General features: G+C 42.9%; 1 protein-coding gene across 1 annotated transcript in view; it reads right to left on the bottom strand.

Annotated features, from left to right (window-relative positions):
• Window positions 1-7776: 7776 nt before the first annotated feature.
• smap2 (small ArfGAP2) overlaps window positions 7777-17252 on the bottom strand; it is a 69847-nt gene continuing 60371 nt past the window's right edge. Inside the window, exon 10 of the mRNA XM_060904729.1 lies at window positions 7777-11496. Within this exon, the coding sequence (XP_060760712.1) occupies window positions 11371-11496 (126 nt within the window). The 3' untranslated portion in view covers window positions 7777-11370. The remainder of the gene's footprint in view (window positions 11497-17252) is intronic.

Below are 17252 nucleotides of genomic sequence, written 5' to 3' on the forward strand. Positions count from 1 at the left end.
TTTTGTGCACACTTCAATGTGTGTGCTTGTTAAATTACTCAGTGAGAATGGCATGGTTGAGATTAAAGCAATGTGTTTTTTTCCTTCAAAGCCGATTAACCTAAATTGAAACAGAGCCAAATATTCTCTTTTCATTTAAAAAAAAAAGGAGTGACAAAATGGGAGTTGTGTCATTAAGATCTCTTGCTGTTTAAACCTGAATTTCCATAAATGATCATTCCAGCTTTCATATATTCTCACGGTAGGGGGGGATCCTTTCGAACAGTGTGAACAAATAATTACACGCCTAAGCTCTGTGCATGATTCATTAAATCAACCATCATTAATGAAACACCAAGACTGGATTTTTGCATTTAGAGGATTCAATCAATGACAAGTAATGTCTGGATACCAATTTTTTATTATTATTATTTTTTTTATTGGAGAGAGAGAATACATTTTAAAAAGAGAAAAAAAGTCCAATATTTACATGGTACATATTCTTTAATATTTGTTTATTTATAGGATGTGGCATTTTCTTGTTTATGGATCAAGACTGCCATCTGGTGGACACCAGATAATCAATTATATTATATTATTTTGGAACATTTGGTTGGTTTTCTCATCTCATCTCATTATCTCTAGCCGCTTTATCCTTCTACAGGGTCGCAGGCAAGCTGGAGCCTATCCCAGCTGACTACAGGCGAAAGGCGGGGTACACCCTGGACAAGTCGCCAGGTCATCACAGGGCTGACACATAGACACAGACAACCATTCACACTCACATTCACACCTACGCTCAATTTAGAGCCACCAGTTAACCTAACCTGCATGTCTTTGGACTGTGGGGGAAACCGGAGCACCCGGAGGAAACCCACGCGGACACGGGGAGAACATGCAAACTCTGCACAGAAAGGCCCTCGCCGGCCACAGGGCTCGAACCCGGACCTTCTTGCTGTGAGGCGACAGCGCTAACCACTACACCACCGTGCCGCCCTGGTTGGCTTTCTTTCTTTCTTAAAAATCTAAAACACTTGTTTTGACTGTCCAATACTTTTGTGAATATTTCTATGTATCTGCTTCATCCATAGTTCTGCTGTAGCTCATGTTAAGAATTTTTATTTCACTTTTCTTTTTAAATCATTGTTAATGTTGATCCAATTTTAGGTGAAGCACAAGATCAGCATAGGGATGATCATATTTTTGAACCAAAATTAAATATCTTCTATTCAACTAACTAAAATACCTTATTTGAAACCGTATCTTACTACTAAGACACCTTAATAGAATTATACAGCACAATATAACTCAAAAAGTATTACTCTTTTCTCTTAAGCCACACATTCCTGATGAAAAAAGGTTCATACATTAGACTGAACTGGAGATGATCTACACTGTGGTTTAAGAACATATTTCACTTCATCAGGGCCGGATCCGGCTCTCACTAACAGGGTGGGTCAGGATTTTTTTTTTTTTCTGGAATTTAATCTGACCTTTCCTCTCTTTCTTCCCCTTGGGTGGGCCAGGCCCACCCTGGCCCCCTGTCGAGCCAGGCCTGCACTCCATATAATTCTTTCTCCTCACACAGGACCTTTCAGACTTCAGTGTAAATCGACTCAAAGATTTAACTCGTTAAAGTTAATAGAACCTTCAGATAAATTAAGAGATAACCGAATATAAAACAAATTAACTCAACCATGTGAGGCAGCACATTTCTGGTCAAGCCTTTCTCAGGGTTCTGTGGGGGTGTACATTACAGCAGGCTTTGACTTCATCTCATTTCATTATCTCTAGCCGCTTTATCCTGTTCTACAGGGTCGCAGGCAAGCTGGAGCATATCCCAGCTGACTACGGGCGAAAGGCGGGGTACACCCTGGACAAGTCGCCAGGTCATCACAGGGCTGACACATAGACACAGACAACCATTCACACTCACATTCACACCTACGGTCAATTTAGAGTCACCAGTTAACCTAACCTGCATGTCTTTGGACTGTGGGGGAAACCGGAGCACCCGGAGGAAACCCATGCGGACACGGGGAGAACATGCAAACTCCGCACAGAAAGGCCCTCGCCGGCCACGGGGCTCGAACCCAGGACCTTCTTGCTGTGAGGCGATAGTGCTAACCACTACACCACCGGGCTTTGACTGAAATCCATTTAAACTAGTCAGTCATTCATTTTGATTGTAAACCAATACTCAAAGACTAGACCAGACTTTTCCCTGATTTTTCTACATTAATACAGCACTGTCCCAATCCACTATACTTAAATGGATCTACACATCCATGTGTAACATTCCTTGAAATCTTTTTTTTTTATAACTATCATATACTGACTAGGGGCGGCACGGTGGTGTAGTGGTTAGCGCTGTCGCCTCACAGCAAGAAGGTCCTGGGTTCGAGCCCCGGGGCTGGCGAGGGCCTTTCTGTGCGGAGTTTGCATGTTCTCCCCGTGTCCGCGTGGGTTTCCTCCGGGTGCTCCGGTTTCCCCCACAGTCCAAAGACATGCAGGTTAGGTTAACTGGTGACTCTAAATTGAGCGTAGGTGTGAATGTGAGTGTGAATGGTTGTCTGTGTCTATGTGTCAGCCCTGTGATGACCTGGCGACTTGTCCAGGGTGTACCCCGCCTTTCACCCGTAGTCAGCTGGGATAGGCTCCAGCTTGCCTGCGACCCTGTAGAACAGGATAAAGCGGCTAGAGATGATGTGATGTGATATACTGACTAAAAACACACGTACTCACCAGCCATTTTATTAGGTAGACCCATACCCCTGTTGTTTTATGCAGTTACCTAATCAGCCGATCCCTTGCCAGCAGCACAATGCCTAAAATCATGCAGATACAAATCAGGAGCTTCAGTTAATGTTCACTTCAAACATCAGAATGGGAAAAATCATCATCTCAAAGTGTGACTTTCACTGTGGTATGGGTGTTGGTTTGAGCCAGATGGACTGGTGTGAGTATTTCAGAAACTGTTGATCTCCTGGGGCTTTCACACACACAACAGTCTCTAGAGTTTACACAGAGACAATGGCGCAAAAAACAAAAAACATCGAGTGAGTGAGCGACAGTTCTGTGGGTGGAAACAAACGCCTTGTTGATAGAGGTCAGAGGAAAATAGCCAGACTGGTTCGAGCTGCCAGGAAGGATATAGTAACTCATAGCAACTCTTTACAACTGTGGTGAGCAGAAAAGCATCTCAGCATGCAATGGCAGACAGAACACCACATTGAGTTCCAGTCCTGCAACCAAGAACAGGAATCTTAGAATCAAGAACAACTTCCTTTTAAAGTGGCCAGTGAGTGTAATAACGTAAAGTGGTATAGAGCAGTGTCTGATTAGGTTTAAGACGATATAAAAGATTAAACAAACATAACCATACACGGTCAAGTTCAGTTTGATTTAATGAGAAAATGGAGGTTTACACACAGAAGTGCCAGTTTATCAGAATTGTACCTACGTACATTATGGCTACACTGATTAGCCATATGGGGCACTTTGAAGGAATGCAATTACTCATTACAGCCCATCTGCTACTGTGTATAATCTCATAACCACCTGAAACACTGTGCATCAGTGGAACTGGACTGCCGTAGGACCACCACTGAGCAGATATCAGGGCAATGGACCATTCTCAGCACCACAGCCACACTGACATGGTAGTGGTACTGGTACAAGCACAAAACAATCCACCACCAAATATATCCAGCAGTGCTGGGGTCAGAGTCTGACACTGACGAAACTGTGAATGGAAAATAAACTGGAATAGATAGGAATAGGAGGGACGCTATTCCTTTCATTCATTTATCATCTTTTGTAGAAAATATGCCAGAATGTTTGACAGGGCATCCAGTTGAGAGTGCATCAGGCCTGGGATCATCATCATCATCATCATCATCAAGAAGAAGAAGAAAAACCACAAGGAAGATGTTTTCATGTTCACAAGGGTGGTCAGATATGAAGCTCATGGGAAAAACAGCATTTTCCCCCCCATGAGGTGCACAATTCAATGACAGCATCCTTAGTAACTGCCTGGTCAGTGTTGCAGTGGTTTACTTTAGGCTTCTAGTTCTAGATGGATCTCATCTCATTATCTGTAGCCGCTTTATCCTGTTCTACAGGGTCGCAGGCAAGCTGGAGCCTATCCCAGCTGACTACGGGCGAAAGGCGGGGTACACCCTGGACAAGTCGCCAGGTCATCACAGGGCTGACACATAGACACAGACAACCATTCACACTCACATTCACACCTACGGTCAATTTAGAGTCACCAGTTAACCTAACCTGCATGTCTTTGGACTGTGGGGGAAACTGGAGCACCCGGAGGAAACCCATGCGGACACGGGGAGAACATGCAAAATCCGCACAGAAAGGCCCTTGCCGGCCACGGGGCTCGAACCCGGACCTTCTTGCTGTGAGACGACAGCGCTAACCACTACACCACCGTGCTGCCCTCTAGCTGGATCATGCATCATAAATCTATCCGGCTGCGAACAAAAATGGCAATATATCAAACCATAGTGATCTCAACCTTACTATATGGCACTGAAGCTTGGAATACCACAAGAAGACAAGCGCTTAGCGGCGTTTCATACTAGATGCCTTTGCAGAATTCTTGGTGTGTCCTGGAGAGACATCTCAAACGCAGAGATCTTTGAAAGAACTGGTCAGGCTCCCCTAATTAATATCCTGCGACAGAAACGGCTATCATGACTTGGTCACGTCGTACGCACGCCTCTAACACGCTTACCGTGCCGCTTGCTCCATTGGTGACCATCAGGACGGCGGCATCCAGGCAGGCAACGCATGCGATGGAGCGATGCGGTCTCAAGAGACTTACAGGAGTCGGGTATCTCATTTGAGGAGGCAGTGGTGGCAGCGCAGGACAGGAAGCAATGGCGATCCTTTGTGTTGGCACGGCCCACTGCAGCAGTAAGTCAGTCAGTCTAGTTTATTAATCCTTCTGGGATAGGCCACACCCACTTCAGGTTAAATCTGAGTAGGTCAAACAGTGGCAGTGTGTTACACTGCTAATATACATATACTGTACAGTAGTGCTGTAGTCAAGACCACCTAAACTGAGACCGAGTCATAACCAAGACAGGATGAAACCGAGTCAAAACCAGTATGTGTGAAGGGGGCGGAGACAGCCGTTAACAGGAAGAAAATTTTACATCCAATCACAGTAATGATGTTGCCAAATAAAATCAGACAATGCACAGGCAATTTAGTGAAATCTCCACAGATGTGGTCTTGAAATAAAATCCTCGATGTCCGAGAGCAAGACAAAACCGAGTAAAAATGTGATCGATTCCAAGACGAGACCTTCAAAAAGTGGTTTCGAGACCGGTCTCAAGTACTACAACACTATTATACAGAACAACTTGCATGCACTGCAAAAAATAAAAATCTTAGGAAGTTTATTTGTCTATTTTCAAGTCAAAACATCTAGCCACCCTTATTATAAGACATAATTGCCCAACAAGCAAAACCTCATTTAGCTAGAAAGGCTAGTTTTTCAACAGTCCATCTTGAAAATCTTGTATAGACAAAATGTCTTGAAAAAGTCTTATTTGGAGCACCTTTGAAAATAAAGCAAGTTTTTTTAAACAAGTAAGTACATTTTGGACATTTGTCAAATGCGGTTCATCTTGTTTCAAGAAAAAAAAAAAGTATGCTTGTTTTGGGAATAAATTAACTTTATAGCCCAGGAGTAACAGGGTTATACCCAGAACAAATTAGTAACAAGCTAAAAATTTCAGAATATGTTCAGAATACCTTTAGGAATAACATACTAAAAGTCCCCGGAAATCCCCCTTGTGCTCTCTGAGAAATTCAAGATGGCGTCCGAAATGGCCGCCAAATGGAGATCTGCCCATATCTCAGGCCCAAAACAAAATATTAATGCAATTAAAAGGTCAGAATATATGTTTTGTAGGGTAGGAGAGTAAATTCCAACATGTGTGTATTAATTACATTGTGTATTAACATTATATAATAACAATGTACACATTATTATAACAGTATATTTGTGTATAGTGTGGATCCATTGGTTACTCGTTCACTCCGTATCATCCTGTTCTGTTCACAAAACAACAAACACAATTACTAGGGGTTGGAGCACTTCATTCATTCATTCATTATCTCTAGCCGCTTTATCCTTCTACAGGGTCGCAGGCAAGCTGGAGCCTATCCCAGCTGACTACGGGCGAAAGGCGGGGTACACCCTGGACAAGTCGCCAGGTCATCACAGGGCTGACACAGAGACACAGACAACCATTCACACTCACATTCACACCTACGGTCAATTTAGAGTCACCAGTTAACCTAACCTGCATGTCTTTGGACTGTGGGGGAAACCGGAGCACCCGGAGGAAACCCACGCGGACACGGGGAGAACATGCAAACTCCACACAGAAAGGCCCTCGCCGGCCACGGGGCTCGAACCCGGACCTTCTTGCTGTGAGGCGACAGCGCTAACCACTACACCACCGTGCCGCCCTGTTTGAATGTTGAAATGGGAAAGAAAATAAACTTGTTGCAATGCTACACGTGTCGTCAACTTGATTCAAGATAGTCTCTGGTCTCATATCTAGAGTATTTTACTAATTACAGGTCACAAAAGGAGAATCTTTTAAGCTAGCAATGCTTAGTTGTAGAATTTAACAATCCTAATATTAGTATATTTATCTTAAATTCAGTTTTTACTGCCAAGACTGTCATGAATTTAAGTGAAATACCCTTAAAGGAACAGTCCACCGTACTTCCATAATGAAACATGCTCTTATCTGAATTGAGACGAGCTTCTCCGTACCTCTCCGAGCTTTGCGCGACCTCCTAGTCAGTCAGACGCGCTGTCACTCCTGTTAGCAATGTAGCTAGGCTCAGTATGGCCAATGGTATTTTTTGGGGCTGTAGTTAGATGCGACCAAACTCTTCCGCGTTTTTCCTGTTTACATAGGTTTATATGACCAGTGACATGAAACAAGTTCAGTTCCACAAATTGAAACGTAGCGATTTTCTATGCTATGGAAAGTCCGCACTATAATGACAGGCGTACTAACACTTTCTGCGCGCTTCGACAGCGCATTGATACGGAGCTCAGATATCAATGCGCTGCCGAAGCACACAGAAGGTGTTAGTACGCCTGTCATTATAGCGCGGACTTTCCATAGCATAGAAAATCGCTACGTTTCAATTTGTGTAACTGAACTTTGTTTCATGTCACTGGTCATATAAACCTATGTAAACAGGAAAAATGTGGAAGAGTTTGGTCGCATCTAACTACAGCCCCAAAAAATACCATTGGCCATACTGAGCCTAGCTACATTGCTAACAGGAGTGACAGCGCGTCTGACTGACTGGGAGGTCGCGCAAAGCTCGGAGAGGTACGGAGCAGCTCGTCTCAATTCAGATAAGAGCATATTTCATTATGGAAGTACGGTGGACTGTTCCTTTAAAATGAAATAAATAAAAATGACTTGAATGGCTAAATGTAAGAAGTACGATCTTGTTATAAGAACTATTTTGAGTTAATCAGATCTCGTATAATACGTTCCCCAATCTTATTTTGGAATTATTTCATCTAAAAGCAGGTTAGATTTTTCATCTTACTTTAAGAAATCTTACCAAGTCAAATTTGACTAGTTCCATTGGCAGATTTTTTTCACCTGATCCAAGCAAATATGCTTTGTTTTAATCTTTTATTTCTTATTTTTAAAGGCAACATTTTTTGCAGTGTGACAAGACCTTAAATGACTAATCACAAAAAAAAAAAGACTCAAACACGTGCAGTGAGGATAAAATACATTTCTTTATTGTTATTTAATTCAGCCTTCGTAATATACACATTTTGAAAACCCAAAAACATATCAAAAGGAAGCAGACATGATTAAGCATTACACATTCAGTTATCCACAAACGTATTCATTCATAACGCTGAATCGTCATTAAACTTTAAGAATTGTAGCAACGTCTCTGCTTTGTTCTGGTACTGAAAATAGACAGAGAAGCAAATATGATCCTTAACTTTCCTGCCCTTACAGTCCCATAGTCCTAACAAACATTAGCACCAGAACACTAAAGAGGAAAAGAGCACACCTTAGACCGATTCTGTCCAACTCTGCCATGAGGCCACACGCACTGGTCTCAAACCTTTAACACATGTATTTCAAAACGGTATAAACCATTTTGTACCATAAACAAAACGTTCTTTTAGGTTATTTAAGGTAAAAGAGAAAAGTGTTTTGTCATGTAGGCATGTGCACGTTAATGATATGCAACCAACTCAATCGATCAGTGTCAATACAACAGTGCTAGATTTCTCGAACACTGACTCGATGCAGCCGCGTACTCCGTTTTGTTGCTAATCCAGTATTGCTTTATAGTTTTCTTTCCTGCAATAAACAGCACAACCATACAGCTCCATTTTGTTGAACAGTTTCAACATTCATTGGTGACTCGCGGTATGGCTGACGAACATGCCGAGTCATTCACAGAGCTTGCTTATGGAATCATTTTAATGACCAATCTATACTACTATTTTCTGAGTAACTTGAACAGTGTTGGTCAAAATCTTGGTTTATTCAAATCAGACATGCATGCATCTTTAACAAAGTGCTTTAAAGGAAAACTCCAACCTGAATCACGTTAAATATTCTTATATATATCTGATGTGTTTAGCGAATCTGGTGCTAATCTGTCGATTAGCGCCAAGCATACGAGAGGTCAGTGGTTGCGTTTTCCAGCAACGTTCACCGTCGCATTAATGAGAAATCCGACATAGAATTAGTGGAGACAGCAAAAGCTGGACTCAAGAGTCCCAGAATGCAAAGCGTCTGCGTTACGAGTTACAGCAGAGACCTAGCTTCTCAGGTTAGGAAGTAAAATATTCAAGAAGTCTGGATAAAATTATAGTATAGTATGGAATGTGTATAGATATAGGGTTTCACATTTACCTGGAAGAAAAAAAAAAAAAAAAAAAGACGGGTTAGCAAAGCATTCGACGTTACACGGCGTCAACCACAGAGATATGCATTCTTAATTAAGAGTGAAAGACAGCATGAGATGTACACCGATCAGCCATAACACGTGAAAAAACACTGAAAGGTGAAGTGAATATGTTGTTACAATGGCACGTCAAGGGGGTGGGATATATTAGGCAGCAAGAGAACAGTCAGTTCTTGAAGTTGATGTGTTGGAAGCAGGAAAAATGGGCGAGTGTAAGGATCTGAGCAGCTTTGACAAGGGCTAAATTGTGATGGCGAGATGACCGGGTCTGAGCACGTCCAAAATGACACATCTTGTGGCGTGTTCCCGGTATGCAGTGGTTAGTACCGACCAAAAGTGGTCCAAGGAAGGAGAACTGGTGAACCGAAGACAGGGTTGTGAGTCTCGAAGGCTCACTGTTTGCTGCCGAAAACAGAAAGGTGTCAGCATTAACTTTTTCAGCAGTTTGTGCTACAGTGTCTCTTCTATGGAATCAGACCATATGGGCAAGCCTTCGCGCTACATATGAACCAATGAGCCTCCAACATCCATGCTCCTGTCGCCGGTTCATCAGTTGTCCTTCCTTGAACCGCTTTTGGTCGGTACAAACCACTGCATACCGGAAACACGCCAGAATATGTGCCATTTTGGAGATGTTCAGACCCAATCATCTAGCCATCACATCGATTTGGCCCTTGTCGAAGTCAAAGTCGCTCAGATCCTTACACTTGCCCGTTTTTCCTGCTTTCAACACACCAACTTTGAGAACTGACTCTTCTCTTGCTCTCTCATACATCCGTTGTAACGAGAGAACGTCCTTCACGTCACCAGTCAGTGGTTTTCATGTTATGGCTAAATCGGCGTATTCTGTTCCAATAACATCTGAAAGATTTTTTTTTTTGTTTTGTGTAGAACAGTAGAAGCTAAATATCGTCAAATACGATTTAAAAAAAAAAAACCTTCCTACATTCATGTTCCTGTAAAACCTGTATTAACGTGCAATCGCAAAGTGGACATCTGTCTATACGTGATCAGAGAAGGTGTATTGTAAAAGAGCCGGGAATTTATCATCACGTGTTAATGAGCCTTACGGTTAAGAAGCATGCGTTCCTCGTCAACTTAAGGCCGTGTAAATATAGCCTGGATCTCCGCGATCTTAACCAACCAACCAACCAACCAACCAACCAACCAACCACATTGCCATCTGAAGCACACGATGTGAGTGAGAAACATTCATTTGGTCTCTGTACAGACTGAAGCCGAGAGGTACGGTTTAAACGATTAAAACCCTGCTGTTTAGTCATATTAAGTCTGACCCTTATGAGTTAGAGAGCACCCTATATACAGTGAAGAAAAATATATATATACAGTGCTCCGTTCATACAATCAAATGTGGCATTGAGTGCTGGAGGCAATCACATATACGGTACATACATCAGGTACACACTTTTTTTTTTTTTTTTAAGATCACAGGACTAATCAATAACACGTTACCAGAAAACTGTTCTTGCAAGCATCAAAACGCATTATTATTATAATTTTTTCCTAAATAATGAATAATTCTGCATTCTTTGGCTATGATTTCTATCAGTTTGATATGAGAACCTCTCCCTTACATTTCCCTCCTGAGTGGGAAGGAGGAGAGTAGCTGGACTACAGCTCCATCACAGTACCCTTGATTAAACAAAGAGAAAAAGGTACATACAATCCAGGTGTCTAATACAGGCTTCAACATCCACAGCAGCTGGAAAAAACAAACAAAACAAAAAAACCCCAAAATGACAGGAACACGCAGACCAAAACAGCAGCGTCACATTACTTAAGGGATAACGCTTAAATAATACGTCTTGACGCATTATACAGTCTCTCCTGGTCATTTGACGCATGTAGCTTAGCAATCAGTGCATGCAGGTTTATTAAGTGTGTACCACTAAGGAAAGTGTAACAGCGTAAAGACAACGGTGAAATAAAAGAACACGCAAGAAGAGCTGAAGATCTCAGAACCTACATGCAAACAAAACGGTGCAGTTACTACACGTCTGAGGAAGTCACAAACGCTGAGGGGCGTGGCTCAGGAGAGCCACTGTGTTTGAGGTGTAGCTGCTATGAAAGAAGAGAGAGAGAGAGAGAGAGAGAGAGAGAGAGAGAGAGAGAGAGAGAGATGCTGGACTCCTGAACCACATCGTTTCCAGTCCCAGGGTTAAAAAAAAAAAAAATGGCTATGGAGGAAAAAAAAAACAAACAGGAGGTAGAAACTCTTCTTCAGGTTGATCCTCGAAAAGAACATTTCCTCTTAACTGCTGAAGGAATGTTAGATGAAGAGTGTGTAAAAGCCTCCCTCGATTCCCTTACAGTTTATTGCGATGCTCCCAAACCTAGACATTTTTACTTGGCGTGCTTTCACTTCCATACATGAGAGCCGAGCGCCTGATTAGTGCTGGGGGCCGAGGCTCCGCCCGTAGGCTGTCCGTATCCCGTCATGCGGCTCTGGCCGTAAAAGTTCATACCGGCCATTTGATTAGTCATCTGAAACACACACACACAGACATTTTTATAACATTCTTCTACTCGCACTTGCTCCTTATTCCTCGTGGACAATATGATCATTTATACCACAGCGCTGTTGAATTCTTGATTCTGATTGGTCAGAAGGTCTTGATTCATTTTCTATAGTAGCTCTGGCTGCAATTCAAGTCACAGATTTATATTCATGTGTTTATTCTAATATGTTATCATTTCTATAGTAACTCATTCACAGAGCAGAGGTGGACAGTAACGAAGTACATTTACTTGAGTACACTTTTGGCCCTTTTCCACTACCCTTTTTCAGCTCACTTCAGCCCGACATGGCTCGCGTTTCGACTACCTCAGAGCGGCACGACTCAGCTCGCTTCAGCCCTACTCAGCACCCAAAACTCGCACGGTTTTGGAGTGGGGCTGAAGCGAGCCAAACCGAGCTGAGTGAGGCTGGGGGCGTGAGGAGACACTCCCCTGTGCACTGATTGGTGAGGAGGAGTGTCCTCACATGCCCACACGCCCCGCGAGCACGCTGGGATCTGTAAACACTGTAAACCCGGAAGAAGAATAATTATGAGAATTTCTGAAGCCTTATGCGCCTCGCCTCATCTATACGCTCTTGCCAGTATCTGTTGGCGTTGTCGGTGACAACAAGCCACAGCACCAAGACCAGCAACACTAACGACTCCATGTCCTCCATGTTTATTGTTTACTATTCGGGTCGTGAGACTACCGCTTAAAAGATCACTGATGTCACTGTTTGCGCCGCCTAACGACATCACGTGACGTCCACCCACTTTCGCTAACTCCACCCAATGTGTCCACCCACTTCCAGCCAGCACGGTTCAGCGCGGTTGTAGTCGAAATGCAACTCCAACAGCCCCGCTCAGCTCGACTCAGCCCAACTCAGCATGGCACGGCTCAGCCCGACTCAGCCGCGTTGGTCGTGGAAAAGCGGCATTTGAGTATCTGTACTTTGAGTATTATTTTTGTTGGAAACTTATGGACTTGAACTTCACTACATTTGAAAGACCAATATCGTACTTTTCACTCCACTACATTTCTATCAAGCTCCTCGTTACTATGAAGCAGCTTTGAAAGTGGATGTTTTTTTCTTTTCTTTTCTAAAACGTGATTGGGGTTTTTTCGCAGGTGACACTGAGACAGCCGATCAGTAATCACTAGGGTCACGTCACGTCCATAGACTATAAAATCAAGTTCAATGATTTCTCAGCAGTGTTATTTGAACACTATCAGTTGATGGAATGCACGACTCCATGGCCATACCTAGAACCCATGTTTCAGTTTTCTGAAAGGAATAAAGATTCGTTTCATTTTAAATGTTTGCCGAAAACGAACCACATCACGGCCTACAAAAACTCGCCGTCCAACCTGCGGGAGCAATATTGAGGCATATAAATGTTTTATTCCAAGAGAAAGCTAGCAACGAAGTTGTCTGTGCTTTTAGAGCTAGTGATAATGTTGCAAATGTAGCTATACAGTCTGGTTAGTCACATGACTTTCTATGGATTTGCCCGCCAAGTTGCCATAGCCTTGTCCACAGCTAACGCTAACACATAGCTAGTTAACTTGGACACTGTGAACTACGGCTACACTTGAACAGCCTTGAACGACACACCTCTTAAGCCTAGGTCACAACCGGACGTACGATTTTTTGGCCATGCGATTTTTGGCGTTTCCCAAAATCGCCGCGTTTTTTTTTGTTCGTGGAGAAAGACACGCGTTGGCCGTAAGTTTGTCTTGCAACCTGAAAAAAACGTAAGCGCCCGTAGAGTTTATTTGACATGACAAAGAACCTCTGCGGCCGGCCTGCGGCTCGAAAATCAGCACGTCACACGCGCGCCCTCCGTGCGTTTCTTGCGTTTTTTGCACGTAGACCGGCCGTAGGAGCACGTACGGCCGGTTGTGACCGAGGCTTTAGGAGACATGCTTTGGTTTTAGTTTTGTTGTGGAATTTAAAAAAAAAAGAAAAAAAAAGACCTCGACACCGACGGCGTCGATGGGGATGCCTCCGCCTGGTAGACCACACGCCTTATTAAGTTGTGACTTGAGGATGGACATTTGACCTCTCAGTAATTTTGACCTGTGACCTTTTCACCTCAAAATCTAATCAGTTCGTGTTTGTCCCAAAGCGCACAAATGGTGAAAGTTTGGTGAAATTCCTTTCATTAGTCTTTGAGATATGGTGTTCACAAAGTTTGGGGATGGACATTCGACCTCTCAGTAATCTTGACCTGTGACCTTTCAACCTCAAAATCTAATCAGTTCATGTTTGTCCCCAAATGGTGAAAGTTTGGTGAAATTCCTTTCATCTGCCTTGGAGATATTGTGTTCACAAGGTTTTTGGACAGACATTTGACCTCACAGTGACCTTGACCTTTTGATCTCAAAATCTAATCAGTTCGTGTTTGTCCCAAAGCGCACAACTGGTGACAGTTTGGTGAAATTCCTTTCATTAGTCTTTCACTACGTTCAGACTGCAACCTGAAACGACCCATATCCGATTTGTTGTGAAATCCGATTTTTTTGTTAGGCTGTTCACATTACCAATTATATGAGACTTGTATGCGATCTCCAATATGAACGGAAAACGACCCAAAAAAGTGTCCCGCATGCGCAAATTGACATGTAATAAGCACATCTACGTAATACGTAAACAAAACAAAAAAAAGCGCTCTTCATGTTTGCAAGTAAAGCATGGAGATGAGGCGAGACCTGGCGATGTGGTTTTTGTGGCGGCGGTGGAACTCACACAATAATCTGATTAATGTGGGCAGCAGACTAATGAGACCGAAGGTGTCAAATTACTGGAAATTTCCAGAACAATCTTATAATCTTGTAATACAGGATGGTTAAAGTTATAAATCAGTTATAGAAACTGTTTTATTTAATCAGGCTAACAGATCAACATCCAGGTCCCTACCAAATCCACCATTAGCTTGATCAATTCTATAAAAGTCTATTTAAATTCTGAAAACTGTACAAATGTTGTTTTCCACCAAAGAGGCGGGATTAGCCAACGCAGAATAGTGACGTTTGTCTCTTGTTGATGACGTGTAGGTCGCATGAATGCGACCTGTCCGTTCAGACTGCAGTCGCATGTGAAAATAACAGATATGCATCGGAATTAGGACCACATATCCAAGCGGCCTGGGTCGCATGTGAAAAAAAATCGGATCTGTGTCGTTCAGATTGTCAACAACAAATCGGATACAGGTCGCATATGGGAAAAAAAAAAAAAAATCGGATATGGGTTGTTTCAGGGTGCAGTCTGAACGTAGTCTTTGAGATATCATGTTCACAAGGTTTCGGGACAGACACACGCACGGACGGACGGACGGACGGACAACCCGAAAACATAATGCCTCCTGCACCTTAAAGTGGCCGAGGCATAGTCATTAAAAACGTCCTACACTTTGCAAAGCAGATGAAGCCAGAAATGCTGCAGACTTTCAAGCATTGTGCACATGACCTCACTTCCTTTGAATTAACAGTAACTTACCAGGAACGCATTCGTGTAATGGCGGATTCAAAGAGCCAAACTTCAACTAAATACGGTAGAACATGCTCCCAGTCTCGTATTAAAATACAATTTAGACAGTAAACTATTTAACATGTACTTTTACAAGGTATAATTTCCAGGAGTGATGTCATTTTCGTAAGATTAGTACTTTAAAGTGCTGATGACACGAACATGACTCTATGCAATTTCTTAAATAAACTATACAAAACATGGCAAACATGTTAGATTTCTGTTATAATTACGTGAAAAGAAGCTGTTGTTACGCAAATATCCAACTTTTAATTGCACAGCGCAAGAAAACTGGGTCCGTGGCTCGCGGCCATGTTGTGACGTCAGCGGAAGAAATGGCGCATGAAAACGCCGGTGAACTCTCTAGTGCTAGCTCTTCCTCTTCTGGGAGTCTAGAATTGTGTTGATCTCTTCCGAACAGAATGTATGATAGCCTACCCTCTTTACCCTTTGCCTCTCGTTGCTAGGCGGCAGTTACATGAAAGCCGCAAGCTTTCACAAGCAAATACATGACTGATATCACGCCGACTTTATGATTACATTTATGATCATGTAGAATCTACAGCTCTACGTACCTTTATCTTATGTCGTTTCACAACACATGTTCTGACAGGAGGACTGTCTTTGGATGCGGCATAGCTACTAGTAGACCCCCTCCGGAATACTGGCAGTGTTGCCAGATTGGGAGGTTTCCCGCCCAGTTGGGCGGTTTCAAGTGCATTTTGGTGGGTTTTGAACATATTTTGGGCTGGAAAACGTCAGCAGTATCTGTTGTCAGATACTGCTGACGTTTTCCAAAATATGTTCAAAACCCACCAAAATGCACTTGAAACCGCCCAACTGGGCGGGAAACCTCCCAATCTGGCAACACTGTGTAGGCACTGCTGATGGTAGTAACACACGTTTGTGCTGAACTGAACACCCAAGAGATTATTTTAAGCTGGGAAGGGTGTCAAAACAATCCAAATCGAAGTGTTCAGAGCACAGGACGGATGTTGGTGAGGGCTCCCACTTGTCACGAGTGCGCCTGACTTGCCTCACCCACTTCGCATGCAGCTCGGGATCTCTGGGAAACTTGAATAAACTTACCCCATCCTTGTGGGTTTTGGAGCAAAAGCCGGCAACACAACACGAAGGCATAATAACTATATTATATATATAAAAATAATGTATAATAATACTAATAATGATAAACTGAACACCTGTCGCATCAACAACAAACTGGTAAGTTAGGAGGAAGGTTCTTTCGCTGACGTCATATAGCTCCTCCTCCTCATTAGTCTCCTGGGTGCTGCAGCCCCGTCAAATTTGCCCAAATAGCCGCGTTTATCATAACTTGTAAAATAGGTGCCTTCGTGAATTAATACATGGATCATCGGGAATTACTTTTTATGTTATAAAACATCGCCAAAGATGTCAAAAATGTGTCATCAGCCCTTTAAGCCTTCACATGTATTTTAGAACAATAATTAGAACAATTTTTTTTTATCCAAGTTGGACCAAAGCCACTGATCCTGTAGCGAGTCCTGTGCTGAGGGGATGCAGTTTCAGCAGAAGAGCTGGTAGTGTTCTATTCGGGTGGGGCAGAATTTTGATTCCAAAGGTGGGGGGACAAAGTACAGGCACAAATCCTCAAAAGGGCTTAAGTTTTTCAGATACCTCTACCTGAGGTCTGTCTGCTGCACTCGGGTCTCTTGCAAAAGAAAGCTTGACCTCAATTAAATTGCCTGATTAAAATAAAGGTTGTATATAAAGGAGGGAAAAGTTCATCCCTCCAGTACAGTTCCACAGACTCGCCACTTTCTACATGCTGTTCCTGCTCTCTGCCTATCACCTGGGGGAGCACTGAAGATATTCTGGGGACTCATGGTGGCCTCGCGACTAAGGGTGTATTCAGACCAGGATAGTTCGATAGTTCACTTGCTTTGGTCCGAACCAAATGTTTTTTTTATTTTTTCATTTTGGTGCGGTTCGCTTTCACACTGTACATTTTAGTAAGCGGACCAAAACCTGTCAACAAAGCCACGCGCCCTGAGGTCGTTCAGCTATTGGTCAGAGACGACACGCGCACAAAGCGTTAAGTTCAAAAGTAGTCATGGAGGCTTTCCGTGCTGTTATTCTTTTTAATGTCATCAAAGCTATATGTTTTTTCCAGTTTTTACTGTTTTCACAATTGTGCGATTACTATGCTGTTGTACAAGTAATTTATCAA

This window comes from Neoarius graeffei, chromosome 22 (assembly GCF_027579695.1).
Source record: "Neoarius graeffei isolate fNeoGra1 chromosome 22, fNeoGra1.pri, whole genome shotgun sequence".
NCBI lineage: Eukaryota > Metazoa > Chordata > Actinopteri > Siluriformes > Ariidae > Neoarius > Neoarius graeffei.